At 46.1% G+C, this 20,321-nt stretch overlaps 1 protein-coding gene across 6 annotated transcripts in view; it reads right to left on the bottom strand.

Moving 5' to 3' along the window:
- Positions 1–20,321, bottom strand: part of plxna4 (plexin A4) — a 597,697-nt gene that overhangs the window by 45,470 nt on the left and 531,906 nt on the right. For all 6 annotated transcript variants that reach the window (XM_068059453.1, XM_068059450.1, XM_068059454.1 and 3 more), the window contains exons 23-25: positions 18,390–18,456; positions 15,284–15,430; positions 1,392–1,551 (exon numbers count right to left, since the gene is read on the bottom strand). In XM_068059453.1, the coding sequence (XP_067915554.1) occupies positions 1,392–1,551; positions 15,284–15,430; positions 18,390–18,456 (374 nt within the window). The remainder of the gene's footprint in view (positions 1–1,391; positions 1,552–15,283; positions 15,431–18,389; positions 18,457–20,321) is intronic.

The following is a 20,321-nucleotide window of genomic DNA, read 5'->3' as shown; positions in this document are numbered from 1 at the left end:
TCCCCCATCTATATAACATTCTCCAAGCTGATAACACTCTGAAATCTCTGTGCTCCTCCAATTCTGGCCTCTTGCATATCCCCAATTGCTCCACCATTGGCGGTCATGCCTTCAGTAACCTCAGTCATAAGTTCCGAAATTCCCTCCCTCCATCTCTCTACCTCTATCTCCTCCTTTAAGATACTCCTTAAAACCTACCTCTTTGACTAAGCTTTTGGTCACCTGTCCTAATATCCCTTTGTGTGTCAAATTTTGTTTGGTAATGTTCCTGTGAAGCACCTCGAGACGTTTTACTATGTTAAAGAGGCTATGCAAATGCAAGTGGTTATTTGTATGGAGGGTTGAGTCCCAATCCGTTCTAACCCAGCACCAAAACACAAAGAAAGTGGAACCCCAGCTGAATTTGTCTCCTTCCTCGTTCAGGGGCACTGAGGCCAACTGTCCCCCTCACTGAGACTTGCCAAGTCAGTACAGACCAAAGATCAAAGTTGGGGCCTTGCTGGGTGGTGCAGTTCTGTCCCACATGAAGCAATGTGTTTATCAACTGAGTCCTTCCAGCAGCTCCTGATTGAAGATTCTTTGAATCAGAAAGTAGCCATCAGGCACCTAACAAATTTCATGAACTTCCCAGCGCAGAATGCTTTTCTGTTTCCTTTATTTCCCATTGGAAAGTTACAGTGTTTTTATTAAATGAGCCATTGTGTTACATGTTTTATCTTTTCCAGCTGTTTTTCTGATAACTCTATTTCCAAAAGCATATCTATAAAAGGGGGTCAGCTCTGTCTCAGTGGGTTGCACTCTCCCCTCTGAGTCGGAAGGTTTAAGTCCAACTCCAGAGACTAGTACAATATCTAGGCTGACACTTCAGTGCAGTACTGATGGGGCGCTGCACTTTCCTATTCGACTGGACTCGAGGCAATTAGATTTTGATTGAAATACGTGTGTTTCTGTTTTTAAAAGTAACCTAGTCTTTTTTTTAAAATGAGGAAGTCTGGAGCTACAAAAAGCCAATTAACCATGAAGCCTGTTCCACTGAGAGCCCATGTCTGAGTATCCCAACATGGGAACTAGTATGGAAGGGCCAGATAGATAAGGAAGCTATGCCGAACTTAATGACGACATCTGTGCTATCTTAGCACATGGTGTGCCATCAGCACTGTGACCTGTCTCTTTTTTGGAGGTGTGTGGTGGGGGTGGAGTGAGAGTAACAACATCAAGTCAAGTGTGTAAATGAGTCTGGGATAATCTTAATACAGCACCTGGAGAGCCTGAAGTCGCCACTAATACATTAACATCGCTCAAACGCAGTCACTGAATGCAAGAACCCAAAGTTTCACCCCCCGTGGCAGCGGGTGGCCTTGGAGACTGCTGTCCTCAATGATGATCCTTACCCAAGTCCATGTCAGCAGCTTTCGGTCGGTGTGAGCATGGTAAATTCTTGAAGATAGCATCTAAAATCTTCTCCTTGACCTGGGTGATTGTGTCACAGTTCAGGGTCTTTGTGGAGATTTCAGGACTGTTCTCGTTATCTGGATTTACACAGTACAGAACCTAAAGAGACACAAAACAAATGAAGTATTAGGGGAAAAATCACAAGAGGGGTAAACTGCAGTCAGGACTTTTTAAAAATTCATTTTTGGGTTACAGGCGTCACTGGCAAGGCCAGCATTTATTGGCTGTCCCCAGTCACCATTGAGAAGGTGGCGATGAGCCTTCTTTTTGAACCAGTTCAATCTGTGTTTGTGGCTTGGAGGAGAGGCACTGATGTTTCCACACACCTGCTATCCTTGTCCTTGTAGGTGGTGAAGGTCGCAGGTATGGGTGTACTGTTGACAAAGCCTTGGTGAGTTGCTGATAGTACATCCCGGAGATAACAAACACTACATCCACAGTGTACCAATGGCGGAGGAGTGAATAAAGCTCTTGAGGAATAAAAAGAAAGTAGGAAGGAACTTAAGCATGAAGTCAGGAGGGCTAAAAGGGGTCATGAAAAGTCATTGGCAAACAGGATTAAGGAGAATCCCAAGGCTTTTTATACGTATATGAAGAGCAAGAGGGTAGCCAGGGAAAGGGTTGGCCCACTCAAGGACAGAGGAGGGAATCTATGCGTGGAGCCAGAGGAAATGGGCGAGGTACTAAATGAGTACTTTGCATCAGTATTCACCAAAGAGAAGGACTTGGTGGATGATGAGTCTAGGGAAGGGAGTGTGGATAGTCTGGTTCATGTCGTTATCAAAAAGGAGGAGGTGTTGGGCGTCTTGCAAAGCATTAAGGTAGATAAGTCCCCAGGGCCTTATGGGATCTACCCCAGAATACTGAGGGAGGCAAGGGAGGAAATTGCTGGGGCCTTGACAGAAATCTTTGTATCTTCATTGGCTACAGGTGAGGTCCCAGAGCCTTTTAGTTTAGTTTAGAGATACAGCACTGAAACAGGCCCTTCGGCCCACCGAGTCTGTGCCGACCATCAACCACCCATTTATACTAATCCTACACTAATCCCATATTCCTACCACATCCCCACCTGTCCCTATATTTCCCTACCACCTACCTATACTAGGGGCAATTTATAATGGCCAATTTACCTACCAACCTGCAAGTCTTTGGCATGTGGGAGGAAACCGGAGCACCCGGAGGAAACCCACACAGACACAGGGAGAACTTGCAAACTCCACACAGCCAATGTTGTTCCTTTGTTTAACAAGGGTAGCAAGGATAATCCAGGAAATTATAGGCCGGTGAGCCTTACGTCAGTGGTAGGGAAATTATTGGACAGGATTCTTCGGGACAGGATTTATTCCCATTTGGAAACAAATGAACTTATTAGCGAGAGGCAGCATGGTTTTGTGAAGGGGAGGTCGTGTCTCACTAACTTGATTGAGTTTTTTGAGGAAGTGACGAAGATGATTGATGAAGGAAGGGCAGTGGATGTTGTCTACATGGACTTCAGTAAAGCCTTTGACTGGCTCGGTCATAGAAGACAGAGGGTAGCAGTGGAAGGGTGCTTTTCTGAATGGAGGGATGTGACTAGTGGTGTTCCGCAGGGATCAGTGTTGGGACCTTTGCTGTTTGTAGTATATATAAATGATTTGGAGGAAAATGTAGCTGGTCTGATTAGTAAGCTTGTGGACGACACAAAGGTTGGTGGAGTTGCGGATAGTGATGAGGATTGTTAGAGGATACAGCAGGATATAGATCGGTTGGAGACTTGGGCAGAGAACTGGCAGATGGAGTTTAATCCGGACAAATGTGAGGTAATGCATTTTGGAAGGTCTAATGCAGGTGGGAAGTATACAGTAAATGACAGAACCCTTAGGAGCATTGACAGGCAGAGAGATCTGGGCGTACAGGTCCACAGATCACTGAAAGTGGCAATGCAGGTGGATAAGGTAGTCAAGAAGGCATACGGCATGCTTGCCTTCATCGGTCGGGGCATAGAGTATAAAAATTGGCAAGTCATGCTGCAGCTGTACAGAACTTTAGTTAGGCCACACTTGGAATATTGCGTGCAATTCTGGTCGCCACACTACCAGAAGGATGTGGAGGCTTTGGAGAGGGTATAGCAGAGGTTTACCAGGATGTTGCCTGGTCTGGAGGGTATTAGCTATGAGGAGAGGTTGGATAAACTCGGATTGTTTTCACTGGAACGACGGAGGTGGAGGGGCGACATGATAGAGGTTTACAAAGTTATGAGTGGCATGGACAGAGTGGATAGTCAGAAGCTTTTTCCCAGGGTGGAAGTGTCAGTTACTAGGGGACATAGGTTTAAGGTGTGAGGGGCAAAGTTTAGAGGGGATGTGCGAGGCATGTTTTTTACACAGAGGGTGGTGAGTGCCTGGAACTTGCTGCCGGGGGAGGTGGTGGAAGCAGGTACGATAGCGACCTTTAAGAGGCATCTTGACAAAGACATGAATAGGATGGGAATAGAGGGATACTGACCTCGGAAGTGCAGAAGGTTTTAGTTTAGACAGGCAAGATCAAGATCGGCGTGGGCTTGGAGGGCCGAATGGCCTATTCCTCTGCTGTACTGTTCTTTGTTCTTTAAGGTGGTGGATGAGGTGCCGATCAAGTGGGCTGCTTTGTGCTGGATGATGTTGAGCTTCTTGAGTGTTGTTGGAGCCACACTCATCCAGGCAAGTGGAGAGTATTCCACCACACTCCTGATTTGTGCCTTGTAGATGGTGGACAGGCTTTGGGAAGACAAGAGGTTGCTGCACAATTCCGAGCCTCCGACCTGCACTTGTAATATTTATATTGCTGGTTCAATTACGGCTCTGGTCAAGGGTGATTCTCAGGATGTTGTTGATGGGGGATTCAGTGATGGTAATGCCATTGAACATCAAGGGGAAATGGTTAGATTCTCTCTTGTTGGAGATGGTCATTGCCTGACACAAATGTTACCTGCCAAACCTGAATGTTGTTCAGATCCCATTGCATGCAGGCATGGACTGCTTCATTATCTGAGGTGTTGCGAATGGTACTGAACATTGTGCAATCATCTGCAAACATCCCCACTTCTGACCTTATAATGGAGGAAAGGTCATTGATGAAGCAGCTGAAGATGGTTGGGCCTAGGACATGACCCTGAGGAATTCTTGCAGCGATGTCCTGGGGCTGAGATGTTTGGCCTAAAGGTCTGCTCAGGTCACGAAAAAAAAACCCAACCTGAACCCAACAGAACCGCATCGGACCCGAGCCCGAGCGGGCCCGAGTCCCTCCATTTTTTTCTGACGCCCGGCCCGACCCGAGGCCGACCCGACCACCAGAATGTTCACTTTACCTTCCGACTCTACCTTCCGACTCCCAATCTGCAAGAAGCTGCAGCATGAGCGTGATGACATCATAGAGATGCTCACTGCGCTGACTCAAGAGTTTCCCTCCTTGACATCCCGGATTCCCAGCTCAGGTATGTTTTTCAACTTTTGACTCATTACCAGCAGAGCAAAATGCAATTCTTGCTGTGTGTGTCCGACCCGACCCGACCCAAGCCCAAAAGGCGGAGCCAGAAGAGTGAACCAACCCAAACCAGACACATGTCGTCGGGTTCGGGTCGGGTAGCAGGCCTTTTGTTTGGCCTCCAACAATCACAACCATCTTCTTTGTGCTGAGTATGAGTCCAACCAGTGGAGAGTTTTTCCCTGATTCCCACTGACTTCAATTTGGCTCAGGCTCCTTGATGCCACACTCGGTCAAATGCTGCCTTGATATCAAGGGCAGTCATTCTCACCTCACCACTCCATATTTGGACCGAGGCTACAATGCGGCCTGGAGCTGAGTGGTCCTGGTGGATACACAGCCAGCATGCATTGCTACTGCTGTTTACAGAAGTAGTTAACCCTCTACTGCGGAAGTGCTAAGCAGCTTGATCGTGCTCAGTCACCGATGCTGTTAAATAAAAACTCACTTTCATTTTCCATACCACAGTCATTTCCACCAGGAGCAAATTCCTGCACAGATTTCAACTCTGCACCTCCCTTCTCTCCTCCTCCTCCCATAAACACATTTAATAGGCTGGCAGGTGCAACACTGACAGCAGAATAACAAAGCTGCCAGTTCTCTGTCTCGCATACCAACTCACCCTGCCAATTTTAAACAAAGTGCTTCTCAGTGCCCCAACTTGTGCCCAAGGCCGTGCCAGCGTGAAGTGTCAGTGTGTGCCAATACATCCTGTCTCACCTCATGCTCATGGATATGCGGGACATCACTTATCCATTCCAAGAACACATGCTCCTTGTGCTTCAGTACTGGTCCCAATTTTTGAACAGACACACCAACAGAAACAGTGCTTGTAGACCAAGAGGGACAGTGACAGCCATCAACTAAGGAAACTGGATGCACATGTCTAGAGTTTTAGATGTGAATTACAGACACTACTTTGAGAGTTAAAGTATTTTCTGTGTGCAGGAAATATGATGAAAAGGAAGAGTTTAAAAAAAAATGTAGGCCCTCGCCCAAACATCATCATAAGGATGAATTGGCAAAAGGCCTGAACCCAAACCATAAACCTTTCGTCTTTGTCTTTTCAGATCTTAAAATCTTACAGCAAATAAGAAGACCATTTTACCCATCACGCCTGTACTAGCTCTTTTCAATTCGTATCCAATTAAGGGCTGTAGATGTCATATACATGGACTTCAGTAAGGCGTTTGATAAGGTTCCCCATGGTAGGTTGATGGAGAAAGTGAAGTCGCATGGGGTCCAGGGTGTACTAGCTAGATGGATAAAGAACTGGCTGGGCAACAGGAGACAGAGAGTAGCAGTGGAAGGGAGTTTCTCAAAATGGAGACGTGTGACCAGTGGTGTTCCACAGGGATCCGTGCTGGGACCACTGTTGTTTGTGATGTACATAAATGATTTGGAGGAAAGTATAGGTGGTCTGATTAGCAAGTTTGCAGACGACGCTAAGATTGGTGGAGTAGCAGATAGTGAAGGGGACTGTCAGAGAATAAAGCAGAATATAGATAGATTGGAGACTTGGGCAGAGAAATGGCAGATGGAGTTCAATCTGGGCAAATGCAAGGTGATACATTTTGGAAGATCCAATTCAAGAGTGGACTATACAATAAATGGAAAAGTCCTGGGGAAAATTGATGTACAGAGAGATTTGGGTGTTCAGGTCCATTGTTCCCTGAAGGTGGCAACGCAGGTCAATAGAGTGGTCAAGAAGGCATACGGCATGCTTTCCTTCATCGGACGGGGTATTGAGTACAAGAGTTGGCAGATCATGTTACAGTTGTATAAGACTTTGGTTCGGCCACATTTGGAATACTGCATGCAGTTCTGGTCGCCACATTACCAAAAGGATGTGGATGCTTTGGAGAGGGTGCAGAGGAGGTTCACCAGGATGTTGCCTGGTATGGAGGGCGCTAGCTATGAAGAGAGGTTGAGTAGATTAGGATTATTTTCATTAGAAAGACGGAGGTTGAGGGGGGACCTGATTGAGGTGTACAAAATCATGAGAGGTATAGACAGGGTGGATAGCAAGAAGCTTTTTCCCCAGAGTGGGGGCTTCAATTACTAGGGGTCACGAGTTCAAAGTGAAAGGGGAAAAGTTTAGGGGGGATATGCGTGGAAAGTTCTTTACGCAGAGGGTGGTGGGTGCCTGGAACGCGTTGCCAGCGGAGGTGGTAGACGCGGGCACGATAGCGTCTTTTAAGATGTATCTAGACAGATACATGAATGGGCAGGAAGCAGAGAGATACAGACCCTTAGAAAATAGGTGACAGGTTTAGATAGAGGATCTGGATCGGCGCAGGCTTGGAGGGCCGAAGGGCCTGTTCCTGTGCTGTAATTTTCTTTGTTCTTTGTTCTTTTATTGCCCCTGCTCTTTCCCCATCGCCCTGCAATTTTCTCCCCTTCAAGTATTTATCCAATTCCCTTTTGAAAGTAATTATTGACTCTGCTTTCACCAGCCTTTCAGGCAGTGCGCTCCAGATCATAACACACTGTGTAAAAAAAAAATTCTCATCTCGCCTCCGGCTCTTTTGTCAGTGACCTTAAATCTACGTCCTCTGATTTACTGATCCTTCTGCCAGTGGAAACAGTCTCTCCCTATTTACTCTATCAAAACCCATCTGAATGCCTGTATTAAATATCCCCTTTACATTCACTGTTCTAATGAGAATAATCCCAGTGTCTCCAGTCGCTTCACGTAACTGAAGTCCTTCATTCCTGACACTATCCTAGTAAGCCTCCTGTGCAGACTCTTCAAGGCCTTGACATCCTTCCTGAAATGCTGGCATATTTCCTCTTAATTCCAGTCTTTTCTGTTCTGATTCTAATTGATTATGGCCAAGCTTTGGAATGAATCACAAATCCCAGGTCAATCCCAATTTGGGGAAATATTCTTGTAAATTCGAATTTGTCAGAAAGGGGAAGAGTAAAAAGTAGGCAAAAATCCCAGTCGCATGATTTGTTAACACACGTATATGATCTTTCAAATGTAAAGCAATGAAAAAGTAAATATCATTAGCATTCAACACTCGACTGTGCAGATTGGTGCAAACGCCGCTTTAATATTTGCCGCAAGCAAATCACCCTGACGACTTCAACCAGCCATTCAGCCATCACTGCCAATCCTCAACCATAACAATAGCCATTAAATTCCTAGCATCTCGAAAGGATAAGATACGAACCAACATAACAGTCATTAGAATGCATTATCCAGTCAGGTGTTAATTAAATTGTCACTGCACAGAACCAGTCCTCAGCATCTGAGAGATTGCAGATCCAGGACCCCCATCCCCTGCACGCCGCTTCCGCCCCCACTTCCCGCACCCCCCCCACCAACAAACCTTGAGCGAATCTGCATCACAAAGTGTTTAAGGAAATGCAAAATGCAACTCTCAGCAGGTCAGTGCAGGCTTCTCATCAGAAATCAAAGTGCAAATGCTCCAGTTCCTTTGTAAATGATCTGATGGCTGTAAATTGAGGAGCAGATGCACTTTATAATCCTGCTGATTTTACATGTGTGCTAGCTGCTTTCATCTGACAAATTTATAAGACTTTTTTTTCAAGAAACAAAGGAAACAGCAGATAATAAGAGCAAATAAAACCCTGTGGAGCAAGGCCAGGAGAATTAATCAAGCTTTAGTTCCAGCTCAGGAATCATTGAGGTGACGAAAAGGGTACCAGTAATTGATTTAGTGCGTGGATTCTGTATTTTATTCCTTTCTAATTATTCTCCAGTCCGGAAGGTGCCGACTCCTCAGTTTGTCACAAGGCTCTTGTACTCCTGGCTCTTGTTTACAAAGCTAAGCCCGGCTCCCTTATCCCGTCATCAGCTGTAGCTTATTAAGAAGCATTCTCATCACTTAGTCAGAAGATTTGAGTCTTGAGTATAAAAATCTAGGCTGACACTCCCAGCGCAACACTGTTGACGACTGCCGTCTTTTGGATGAGATGCTAAACCAAGACCCCATCAGCCCTCTCATAAAAGATCCCACGGTACTATTTCGAAGAAGAACAGGGGAGTTCTCCTTGGTGCCCTGGCCAATATTTATCCCGCAAAGAAAATCACTAAAAACAGATCATCTGGTCATGAACACATTGCCGTTTGTGTGACCTTGCTTTGCATAAATTGGCTGCTAATGTGCTGAGTGACTTTACTTCAAAAGTACTTCGTTGGCTGTCGAGTGCTTTGGGATGTCCTGAGGTTGTGAAAGGTGCTATATAAATGCAAGTTCTTTCCTTCTGTTGTCTGAATGACAGAACTGCTTTTTCCATGGGTTTACGGTTCTGCTGTCAACTCGGTTTTCAAATCGCTGCACAGTTTTGCATCGCCTTCAGTTTTGTGATGACTTCCTGCTTTACAACCCTTCACTTCTCTGACATCAGACCTCTACTCACTTCAGGCCCAGCCTTCAAATATGTCTGAAAACCTCTCCTCTTCTACTGTGCCTCGAGTTTCCCAGCCTTTTCCCCATGTTCACTGCCCAATGTTTCCTTCTTCGCATCTCTGTAGAGTGTCCTGAGTGGTTGCTCCTTATGTAAGGAATGCCATATAAATGCAAGTTAGGATATGAGCCTTGGCTCAGTAGTACCGCTCTCATCTCAGTCTGAAGGCTCAAACCCCACTCCAGAAATGTGAGCATAGAATCTAGACTGACACTTCAGTACGGTACTGAGGGGGTGCTGCACTGTCGGAGGTTGGTGTCTGTTGAAATGAGATGTTGAACTATGTGCCCCCTTTGCCTGAAGGCAGATGTAAAGGATCTTATGGCATTATTTCAAAGAACAGCCAGCGAGTTCTCCCGGTGCCTTGGCCAATATCATTAGAACAGCTTATCTGGCCTTTTATCTCAATGCTGTTTACGGGAGCTTGCTGTGTGAAAATTGGCTGCTGCATTTCCTACATTACAACAGTGGCTATACTTCAAAAGTACTTGATTGTTTGTGAAGTATTTTGGGATGCCCTAAGTTTGTGAAAGACGCTAGAGAAATGCAAACCTTTATTTCTCTTGGGATGAAGGAGCCAGTTTTGGCAGCGGGAAGCCAGCACACAGATAATGTTCTCACACGATGTGAGATAAACAAGCCTGAAGTCTATTCTTGCCAGTGGATTGCCAACGGGGAAGCAGCCCATGTTGTTCTCTAGTCTTTTGTTTGTGAATTACTGTCAGTTTTATCTGAACATAGGAGAGACTGAACGCAGAAGGACAGCAGCATACAAATCCCACTAAGGTCATTTCAAACAGGCTGACATCTCTGTGATAATAGCGCAGGGCGGAACTGCACATTCACACTATGAGCATTTATTCTTTGCCTTTCTGCAGCGCAAGGTCATATCTTCAGAAACTGATCACTATCAATTGAACAACAACAACATCTTGCATTTAAATAGCATCTTTAACATAGTAAAGCATTCCAAGGTGCTTCACCAGAGTATCACCAGACAAAAATTGACACTGAGTGACATAAGGAGATATTAGGACAGGTGACCAAAGGCTTGGTCAAAGAGGTAGGTTTTAAGGAGGGTCTTAAAGGAGGGAAGAGAGGCAGAGGGGTTTAGAGAGGCAGAGGGGTTTAGGGAGGCAGAGTTTCGGGCCTACGTACCTGAAGGCATGGCCGCCAATGGTGAGGCAATTAAAATCAGGGATTTGCAAGAGGTCAGAATTGTAGGAGCGTGGCAATCTCAGTAGATTTGTAAGATTGGAGGAGGCTACAGAGATAGGGAGGGGCGAGGCCAGGGAGGGATCTTAAAATTAAGGCCTTGTTTGACCGGGAGCACAGGGGTAATGGGTGAACGGGATAATTAGGGTATTGCTGGATGAGGAATCACTAAAAGAGATGGAAACAAAAAAGGGTGCAAAATGGCAGTGGGCAGCATCTGAAATGCTCGATCAGGTTAATATTTCACCGAGGGTGGGGCAATTCTGAAGGGTCTGCATCCAAAATCTTCACCTGTCTTATCTGTTTCAGATGCTGACTCACCTGCTTCATACTTCCATCACTTGCTAATTTTTATTTCTTTAAACTAAAGCAGGTTTGGGTTTATTGCGTGCTGCTTCAATCTTTATCTTTCATCTGACTCGAAAGCATCCGGAAGCGAAATGTTTTGAGCTGAACAAATTGCAGGAGGCATATGTTTCCATTTCGAGCCATGCAGGAACAAGTTAAACTGAGCAGTTCAGTCATCCTTAGCGCGGTTGGGTAGCAGAGCAGTAAATTCTGAAATCGGGTTATCACAATCTTCCATCTGTAATTTCAGACAATTCTGACAGTTGTCTGACTTAATAGGCCATGAAAAAGGAATTCGGGACGTTAAAGGTACAATAGCCCTCGCAATTCCTAGCTTAGCCCACAGGGGGAGTTGACCTGATTCCAATTTAAGGCATTCATTGCTCGTCTCTTTCCTTCCTCTCCCCACCCACCCATCCCACCACTCTCCCCTTCCCCCCACCCCTGCTGCCTAAACCCCTCAGGGTTGCCCTGGAGTCTCCAAGAATTAAGAATTAATCTGCTGTGAGCCAATGCAGGAGAACAATCAATCACTGGGGTGTTAACAAATGGTATGTTCTTTTTCTAAACACCTTTGTTTATTAGTTATAAAAATATTGGAGACGGGGATGAAAGGCTATTTGACTGGGTGAAGTGGGTGGTTGCCTGATGAAACCTCCAGGAATATGGCCAACTGGAGTTGACAATGCCTGCCCCCTGCACCCCCCGCCCTCCCCCCCCAACACCCACAGTTTTCACACTGCCTCTCCTAAAGAAGCCAATCCATTTCACTGTGCACTTTAATGGTGCACCAGCCGCCTGGCACAATGACCAGCCATCCTTCCCGTGTGAGACAATGGAGCAGCAGCGGGCAATGGATTGTGAAAGAACATCTCAACCAAAGCCTATCCTGCCTTCAGCCAATGTCCACTCACTAAGATGTTCCAGGGGAACCGGGAGACCAAGAGTGGGGGGGGATCCTTGGCCTGATATTGTCCCTCTGCTGCCCAAGGGCGCTGAAGACAACTGTCGGAGCCCATCTGCTGACGATCGAAGGGTTGAACCAGGTACATTCCTGCTTTAATGGTTGAGCCATTAATGGAAGTCCATCACTTCCTCTTATTTTTCTTCCATTTATCTCTCATTCTCTCTCTTTACCCAGTTTAAGCTTTTCCATCTCCTGTCACATTTTTACTCAAGCCCCTGGGAAGGTGGGTGACCTGTTCTCAGGCCTCCCAATGGGGTTGCCAACCATCCAGGATTGTCCTAGAGAAGTTTAATCTCTTGGACACTGCTGCAAACAAAATCCGGGAGAACAATCCGAGAGGCATTGAAAGAGATTGTCGGTGTTTTCCCCTTCATTTTCTTTGAACACTTTTGTCTGTTAGCTAGAAAAATATTGGAGGGTGGAAAACTGGCTGTTTGACTGACAGTTGAGAATCATCCAACCGGGCAATGAAGAGTCTAACTGTTTTCTAATTGACATGGGAAAGCAATGCGGTGAGGATGGGGTTTGTGCAGAGTTGGCTGACCTCAGCTCATTTAACAATTGGTCTTAACTGTGCTCGAGTAAAGAACAGGAGACAGAAGCATCCCTAAACCTCCTGGCAGATTACAGTGCTGACAATTTGCCCACTCTGGTACCTAGGGGTCAATGTTGCAGAGAGTGGATCTGGATTTTCAGAAATGTATTGTTTGGTAACTGAATGTTAAATGGGCAACTCCAGTGATGGCACTTTCTAAATGCCCGAATTGATTGATGAACAGCCACATTCAATTTACCAGTTCAAATTTATATACTATTAAACACCCATTGCTGTGGGGGTCCCACTCTGACCACTCTTACACGCCCCATTACAGTGAAAGTATCACTCTGATCAATATTACACACCTGTTGCAGTGGACCTCTTAGTCCATATTTGGAAGCATTTTGTGAGTTGTGATTTCATGTATGATGCAGGTAACCCAGACCCACCACACCCTGTACCGCTCACCTTCTTCTTACCACACACACAAAGCAAATTCAGAAGAATTTTATTTTGCTTCTCTTTGCTTGCATTCTCGAAAGCTTAAGAGAGGCTGACTGACTCATTCACTCCAATCTCTGCAGACTGCAAAGCCATCTAATTACACGGAGCTGGGATCATCTAAGTGAGGTAGAGAGAAATGGATTCTAATCTAAAGTGACTTCACCTTTCCTCTAAATAAGTGGATTCTGGCAGGAAAACAAAGATCTTGAGCTTGGAAGAAGAAACAGAAATTGTTGGAAAAGGATAGGTTTGCATTCCTGAGGTAGACCCTTAAATAGGCTCTGATGAAAAGGTCTCCTATACGAAACATTGGCCTTTACTGGAGCTAGGCATTTCCAGCACTTTATTTTATTCCAGCATTTGCAGGTGTTTTGAGAGTTTGGTCTATCTAGCCTTCCAGACTTGGAGTATCTGACTTAACCTTGCCTGGATGGGTGCAGCTCCAACAACCCTCAGGAAGCTCGACACCATCCAGGACAAAGCAGCCAGCTTGAATGGCACTCCATCTACCACCTTAAACAGATGTACAGTGGCAGCAGTGTGTACCATATACAAGATTAGAATTAGAATTAGAACATTACAGCGCAGTACAGGCCCTTCGGCCCTCGATGTTGCACCTACCTGTGAAACCATCTGACCTACACTATTCCATTTTCATCCATATGTCTATCCAATGACCACTTAAATGCCCTTAAAGTTGGCGAGTCTACTACTGCTGCAGGCAGGGCATTCCACGCCCCTACTACTCTCTGAGTAAAGATAAGCTGCAGCAATTAGCCAAGCATTTATTGACAGCACATTCCAAACCCTCTTCCACCAAAAAGGACAAGGGCAGCAGCCGCATGGAAACACCACCACCTGCAAGTTCCCCTCCAAGCCACACACCATCCTGACTTGGAACTATATCGCCGTTCCTTCACTGTCACGGATCAAAATCTTGGAAGTCCCTATTAGTAGTGTTGGTGTACCTAACCCACATGGACTGCAGCAATTCAAGAAGGCAGCTCACTACCAACTTTTCAAGGGCAATTAGGATGGGCAACAAATGCTGGCCTAGCCAGCGATGCCTACATCCCATGAAACAAATTTTTTTTAAACCCACAAAAACAATTGACTGTCAAGAGTAAAATAAAAGGACTCAGGTTGTCCCCATTCAATGATTCAATGAGCCAAATAAACCAGGAAGATTCTAGTATAGACCCCTGGATTGGCCCAAGTTGGCTAATCTCAGGCTGAAGCGACAATTGGCCTTGGCAGAAGGGCAAGAAACTCAAGCCTTTCAGCTGCTATCATAGATTCATAGAATGAGACAGGACAGAAGGAGGCCATTTGGCCCTCGTGGCTATGCCAGCTCTTTGAAAGAGCTATCCAATTAGTCTCACTCCCCTGCTCTTTCCCCATAGCCCTGAAAATCTGCCTTTTCAAGTATTTATTCAATTCCTCTTTGAAAGTTATAATTGAATCTTCACCCACCACTCTTTTAGGCATTGCATTCCGATCACAGCAATTCGGCACCTAAATGCTTTCTTCCCCATCTCACCACTGGTTCTTTTGCCACTTACCTTAAATCTATGTCCTTTGGTTGTTGACCCTTCTGCCACTGGAAACAGTTTCTCCTTATCCACTCCATCAAAACCCTTCCAGATCTTGAAAACCTCTATCAAATCTCCCCTTAGCCCTCACTGCTGTAAGGGAAACAATCCCAGCTTCACTAACCTCTCCACGAGGTCGATTGAGTGCCTCCTGCTAGGAAGTGCATGTGCGGTGGCATCAGGTATGGATGTTTGGGTTGAGGACAGGATCTGTCTTGGCTGGAATGCCTCTACAGTAGAACAGTTGCCAACATTGACCATCACAGCTCATACATGCCCAATTGGGGAAGGGTACCATCGGCTATTGGCTCATGGAATTATGACCGCACTGTAACCCACACCCCTCCCACACTCCATCCTCCCCCAACCCGGCAAGGAATTGACCAGAGGAGGGGAGAGACGAAAAATGAAATGAACACACCTGTCTTTTTCCCTCATGTTTCTAGTGAAGAAAGGAAATGCTGATTGCCAGAACAAGCTTTTTGTTGCTTGTTTGGCACAGTGACAGCTCCTCAGTTGAATCGCTTTACTTCTGTTCATCAGTATGGCTTGAGGTAATTAACATGGGACTGTATTAGCAACTACCCCATCTCAACAGGAATATCCTGCTCCCAAGATGTGCACAAATTAGTCCAATTATCCCCTGACCCATTCCCCACCCCTGCAAGCCCCCATCCTCGCTCATCCAATTTAGCTTCCTGTTCCATGGGTGGATTCTGAACTTACCAGTGTCTTGTAGTCTATCTGCTGCCTGATGAGCTTGTCCTCGCTGAGAGAATAGCGTGCCTCTCCTGTAATTGAGTCGATCGGCCCCTTCTCCATCTGCTGCTTGATGGCACAGAAAAGCATGAACAAAGGCTCCCCTGCACATTCCTGATCGGCATGAGAAAATGAAAGAGGCCAGCATTAGTACAACTGCACATTCGGGACAACCGTCTACAGGAGGTCTCGGAGACATGCTACGTGGAACGATGCTTCCCCCACTGACACTCCCCAACCTGCCACATCCCCTCACCCAGCCACACACACCCTCATCTCACCCCCTCACCATGTCCACCAATTAGGCCATTCAGCCCATCGCACCTGTGCCAGCTCTTTGAAAGAACCATCCAATTAGTCCCACTGGATTACTAGTCCTGTGACATGGCAGCACCATAGCCAATGTGATAACTGACTAAGGAGGGTCGGGGAGCAGGCTGGCATCGGGGGATGGGAATCCAAAGGGAGATAGGAAAAGTTCCAAGACTGAGTGGACAAGATCTTGCAATGCCTGCTGGTTAACTGCACTGTTTTACCCACACAGATCCCAGACTGTGCTAATTGGGATGCTCACAGATGGGGCACCAGTGGATATCTACAAACGGATGCAGTACCACTGTGCTGGGGAACCAGCAATGAACAGGCAAACTCCCTGCTCCTAATCACAGGCAGGTTGCCCTGCTGGAGAAGTGTGCGAGCGTGGAAATCGGACAGGGCTTAGCTTGCGATGACATACACAGTCATAAAGCCCATAAACATCTCTTATCAAGGCCCAGAAGTGGAAAAACAGAAGGCAGCTGGTACCCATGGCACCCTATTAACAACAACTTGCATTTATATTGCACCTTTAATGATGTAGAACAGCCCAAGGCACTTCACAGGAGAGTAATCACTTTCAGGATAGGAAACTGGAAGAATGGAAAAAGATGATTTGGTCTGTAATACAAATTCTGCTCAGCAGGGAGAGCATGAAACTGTGGACAGGTGACAGCTCCTCTCCAAACTAAATTGTTGCACATTCACCATTATAGAGGTTTAAAAGTTATTACTGGCTGGCTGGCTGCATTTGTTCCGTGAAGAAACCAAAAGCTTTACTGGTGGTTTCTCACCAATATCAGTTCACCAAAGATAAACGGTCCTTTAACGTGGCCTCGTCAGGTACTCCTTAACTCATGTGGACAGTTAACTAGCGAATGTTACTTGCCACTTATCAACCCAAGCCTGGATATTGTCCAGGTCTTGCTGCACTTCGACACGGACTGCTTCAGTATCTGCGGGGCCGCGAATGGTGCTGAACATTGTGCAATCATTAGCGAACATCCCCACTTCTGACCTTATGATTGAAGGAAAGTCATTGATGAAGCAGCTGAAGATGTTTGGGCCTAGGACACTACCCTGAGGAACTCCTGCAGTGATGTCCTGGAGTTCAGATGATTGACCTTTAATAACCACAACCATCTTCCTTTGCGCTAGGTATGACTCCAGCCAGCAGAGTGTTTTCCCCCTGATTCCCATTGACCTCAGTTTTGCTCGGGCTCCTTGATGCCATACTCGGTCAAATGCTGCCTTGATGTCAAGGGCAGTCACTCTCACCTCACCTCGAGAGTTCAGCTCTTTTGTCCATGTTTGAACCAAGGCTGTAATGAGGTCAGGAGCTGAGTGGCCCTGGTGGAACCCAAACTGAGCATCACTGAGCAGGTTATTGCTAAGCAAGTGCTGCTTGATAGCACTGTTGATGACACCTTCCATCACTTTACTAATGATTGAGAGTAGACTGATGGGGCAGGAATTGGCCGGGTTGGACTTGTCCTGCTTGTTGTATGTCCTGTACACTAAAACATTCATGCCACACAAGTGCCAGGCAATGACCATCTCCAACAAGAGAGAATCTAACCATCTCCCCTTGACATTGAATGGCATTACCATCACTGAAATTCCCTCTATCAACATCCGAGGGGCTACCATTGACCAGAAACTGAACTGGAGTAGCCATATAAATACCGTGGCTACAAGAGCAGGTCAGAGGCTAGGAATCCTGTGGCGAGTAACTCACCTCCTGACTCCCCAAAGCCTGTCCACCATCTACAAGGCACAAGTCAGGAGTGTGATGAAATACTCTCCACTTGCCTGGATGGATGCAGCTCCAACAACACTCAAGAAGCTCGACACCATCCAGGACAAAGCAGTCCGCTTGACTGGCACCCCATCCACAAACATTCACTCCCTCCACCACCGATGCACAGTGGCAGCAGTGTGTAGCATCTACAAGATGCACTGCAGCAACGCATCAAGGTTCCTTAGACAGCACCTTCCAAACCCGCGACCTCTACCAACTAGAAGGACAAGGGCAGCAAATGCACGGGAACACCACCACCTGCAAGTTCCCCTCCAAGTCACACACCATCCTGACTTGGAACTATATCGTCCTTCCTTCACTGTCGCTGGGTCAAAATCCTGGAACTCCCTTCATAATAGCACTGTGGGTGTACCTGCATTTATTGCCCATGCGTAGCTGCCCTTGAGGTGGTGTGGTGAGCTGCCTTCTTGAACCACTGCAGTCCATGTGGTGCAGGAACACCCACACTACTGTCTGGTAAGGAGTTCCAGGATTTGACCCAGCGGTGATGAAGTAACAATGATATATGTCCAAGTCAGGATGGTGCGTGGCTTGGAGAGGAACATGGAGAAGGTGATGGCGTTCGCATATATCTGCTGCCCTTGTCATTCTAGGTGGTAGAGTTTGCAGGTTTGGAAGGTGCTGCCTTGCCGAGTTGCTGCAATGGAGGGAGTGAATGTTTAAGATTTAAGGTCTTAGAAGATAAAACCCCAAGAAAAGAAGTCGGTAATGTGAAGAAATATAGCCCACCCCTTGTTTTAGAAAATAACTGTGACAGATGTTGCTTGGTTAATTAGCTTACCTCTGAGCAGCATAATGCATGTTTCTTTTAAGAACAAATGTGGTTCCATTCGCTGTTACTCGGAAATATTTAGGCTGCAGCTCACAGAATGAAGTTGAGAGGGAAAAAACCTATGAGAGAAATCAGGTCGAGGAGAGGCCATTTTATATCCTTACCTTAAGGAATTTGTACAAGAGGAATGTAAACCAGTTGGTAAGCATCTTTTCTGCCACAGATTCAGTCCTAAATGAAGAGCGACAAAGAAAGAGAGGATTAAAAAAATGCATTTTGAGCAGCTTTTGTCAAATTATATTAAATAATGTCAAGGCTGCCATATTGATGATGCGTTGGGAGCTGAAACCTCACCAAACAAAATAGAAATAGACTTGCAGGGCTATAGGGATTGAGCCGGGGAGTGGGACTGACTGCATAGTGCTGTGGAGAGACGGCATGTACTTGATGGGCCAAAAGGCCTCATTTTGTGCCATAAATGACTCTGACTCCATGATTCTACAATTGCCATGGGGATTGGTGACGATCGATGAACAACAACAGCTTCCATTCATAAAGCACCTTTAATGTAGTGGAATATCCCAAGGTGCTTCACAGGAATGTTATCAGACAAAATCTGACACCGAGCTACATAAAGAGATGTATGAACTGATGTCAAAACATTTAATCTTCCGTCCTAATATCTTTTTATGTGGCTTGGTGTTAATTTATGTCTGATTACACTCCTGTGAATCACCCTGGGACCTTTTCTTATGATACAAGCGCTATATAAATGCAAGATATTGTGGATGTGGCCATTGAATCTCACCAAGCAGAGGCTGTGTGGGCTGCCCTGCCCTGTCCTGTGCTTGGGGTGTCCTGTGCTGTGCTTGGGGTGTCCTGTGCTGGGGTGCCCTGTGACGAGTGGGCAAGGGGAATATCAGATGGTTGGCTGTAGCACCTCTGCCCAACAGGCTAAACGAGGGCAAGACACCTGCCTGTCCTCCAAACAACAGAAGTGTTAAAACCATCAACAAGAGCCTTTCTCCTCTATCCTAACAGTTTAATCGGCTTCAAGGAGATCAGTGAAGCGTGCTTCATGAATAGTTCAATAGTTGTCTTTTAATTGTCCAGCTCAGTGCTTTTGTTAAGATTACAGACGGCTCCAATTATCTTCCCTGTTCTCCACTCATGATGGGTGCAGTTCCCTAGGTATCGGTCAGCTTCTGGTATCTGGCCAATCCTCAGGGGTGTGTCCAAGCATGACAGTGCCAACAGGATAGTAACCATGTAGGATTGTCACAGTTCTGTCCCTATGCTTGGTTGCCACCCAACAGCCGCACAAACATTTTTATTAGTTGATTTTTTCCCCCCCTGCATTCCTAGGCCAGAGTCCAAATGGAACTCTCCTGCTGATGTCCCAGCCGCGTGTGTTCAATGCAAACAGACAGGGCTGGAAGCCGGAGTTGTTGAGGCTTGAAAGGCTTGGCTCCATCCTGGGCAGTATGTTCAGCAACTGGTCCATTGGCGTGTCCCGAAATATCTAGTCTCCCCAAAGGCCCTTGTGACATTGGATGAGGTGCATTATTTAGAAAAGCACCTGGTTTCATTGCTACTGGTAGCATTTCTCATGACGAGTCGGGCGACAGACTGTTTAATAATGACAGGTGTGTTAAACATTGCAGCCCACAATGTATGCTTCCGCTGCCATGGCAAAGCTATGTTTAACTTGCCATGTCTCTTTAAGGTGATGGATTCTCTTTGCTATAAATGTCCTCGTGTTAATTACAGGTTAATTACTGTGGGTGAGGGAAGTTTTCAGATTCTCTGCTGTTCGTCAATTTTCAGCTCCAGGTCAATATGCAAACTTCCCTCTGTGAAGCTAATTAAACCCAAGCCTGAAATTGCTGAATTTAGTTCTCACTTTTTAAATATTTTTAGCAGTTTAAAGTGTGACATCTAAATTTGTTCTCAACCCCAGACTTTGCAAGAGTGAGAGAGTTAGAAATATAGATAGGTAGGGAGAGAGAGAGATGTAGAGATGGGCAGGGAGAGAAAGGTAGAGATAGAGACAGCTGGAAAGACAGAAAAGACAGAAAGAGGTGGATAGAGAGAGC

This window comes from Heterodontus francisci, chromosome 27 (assembly GCF_036365525.1).
Source record: "Heterodontus francisci isolate sHetFra1 chromosome 27, sHetFra1.hap1, whole genome shotgun sequence".
Lineage (NCBI taxonomy): Eukaryota > Metazoa > Chordata > Chondrichthyes > Heterodontiformes > Heterodontidae > Heterodontus > Heterodontus francisci.
The sequence above is the reverse complement of the archived record's forward strand: the minus strand, read 5'-3'. Positions and strand labels throughout refer to the sequence as shown.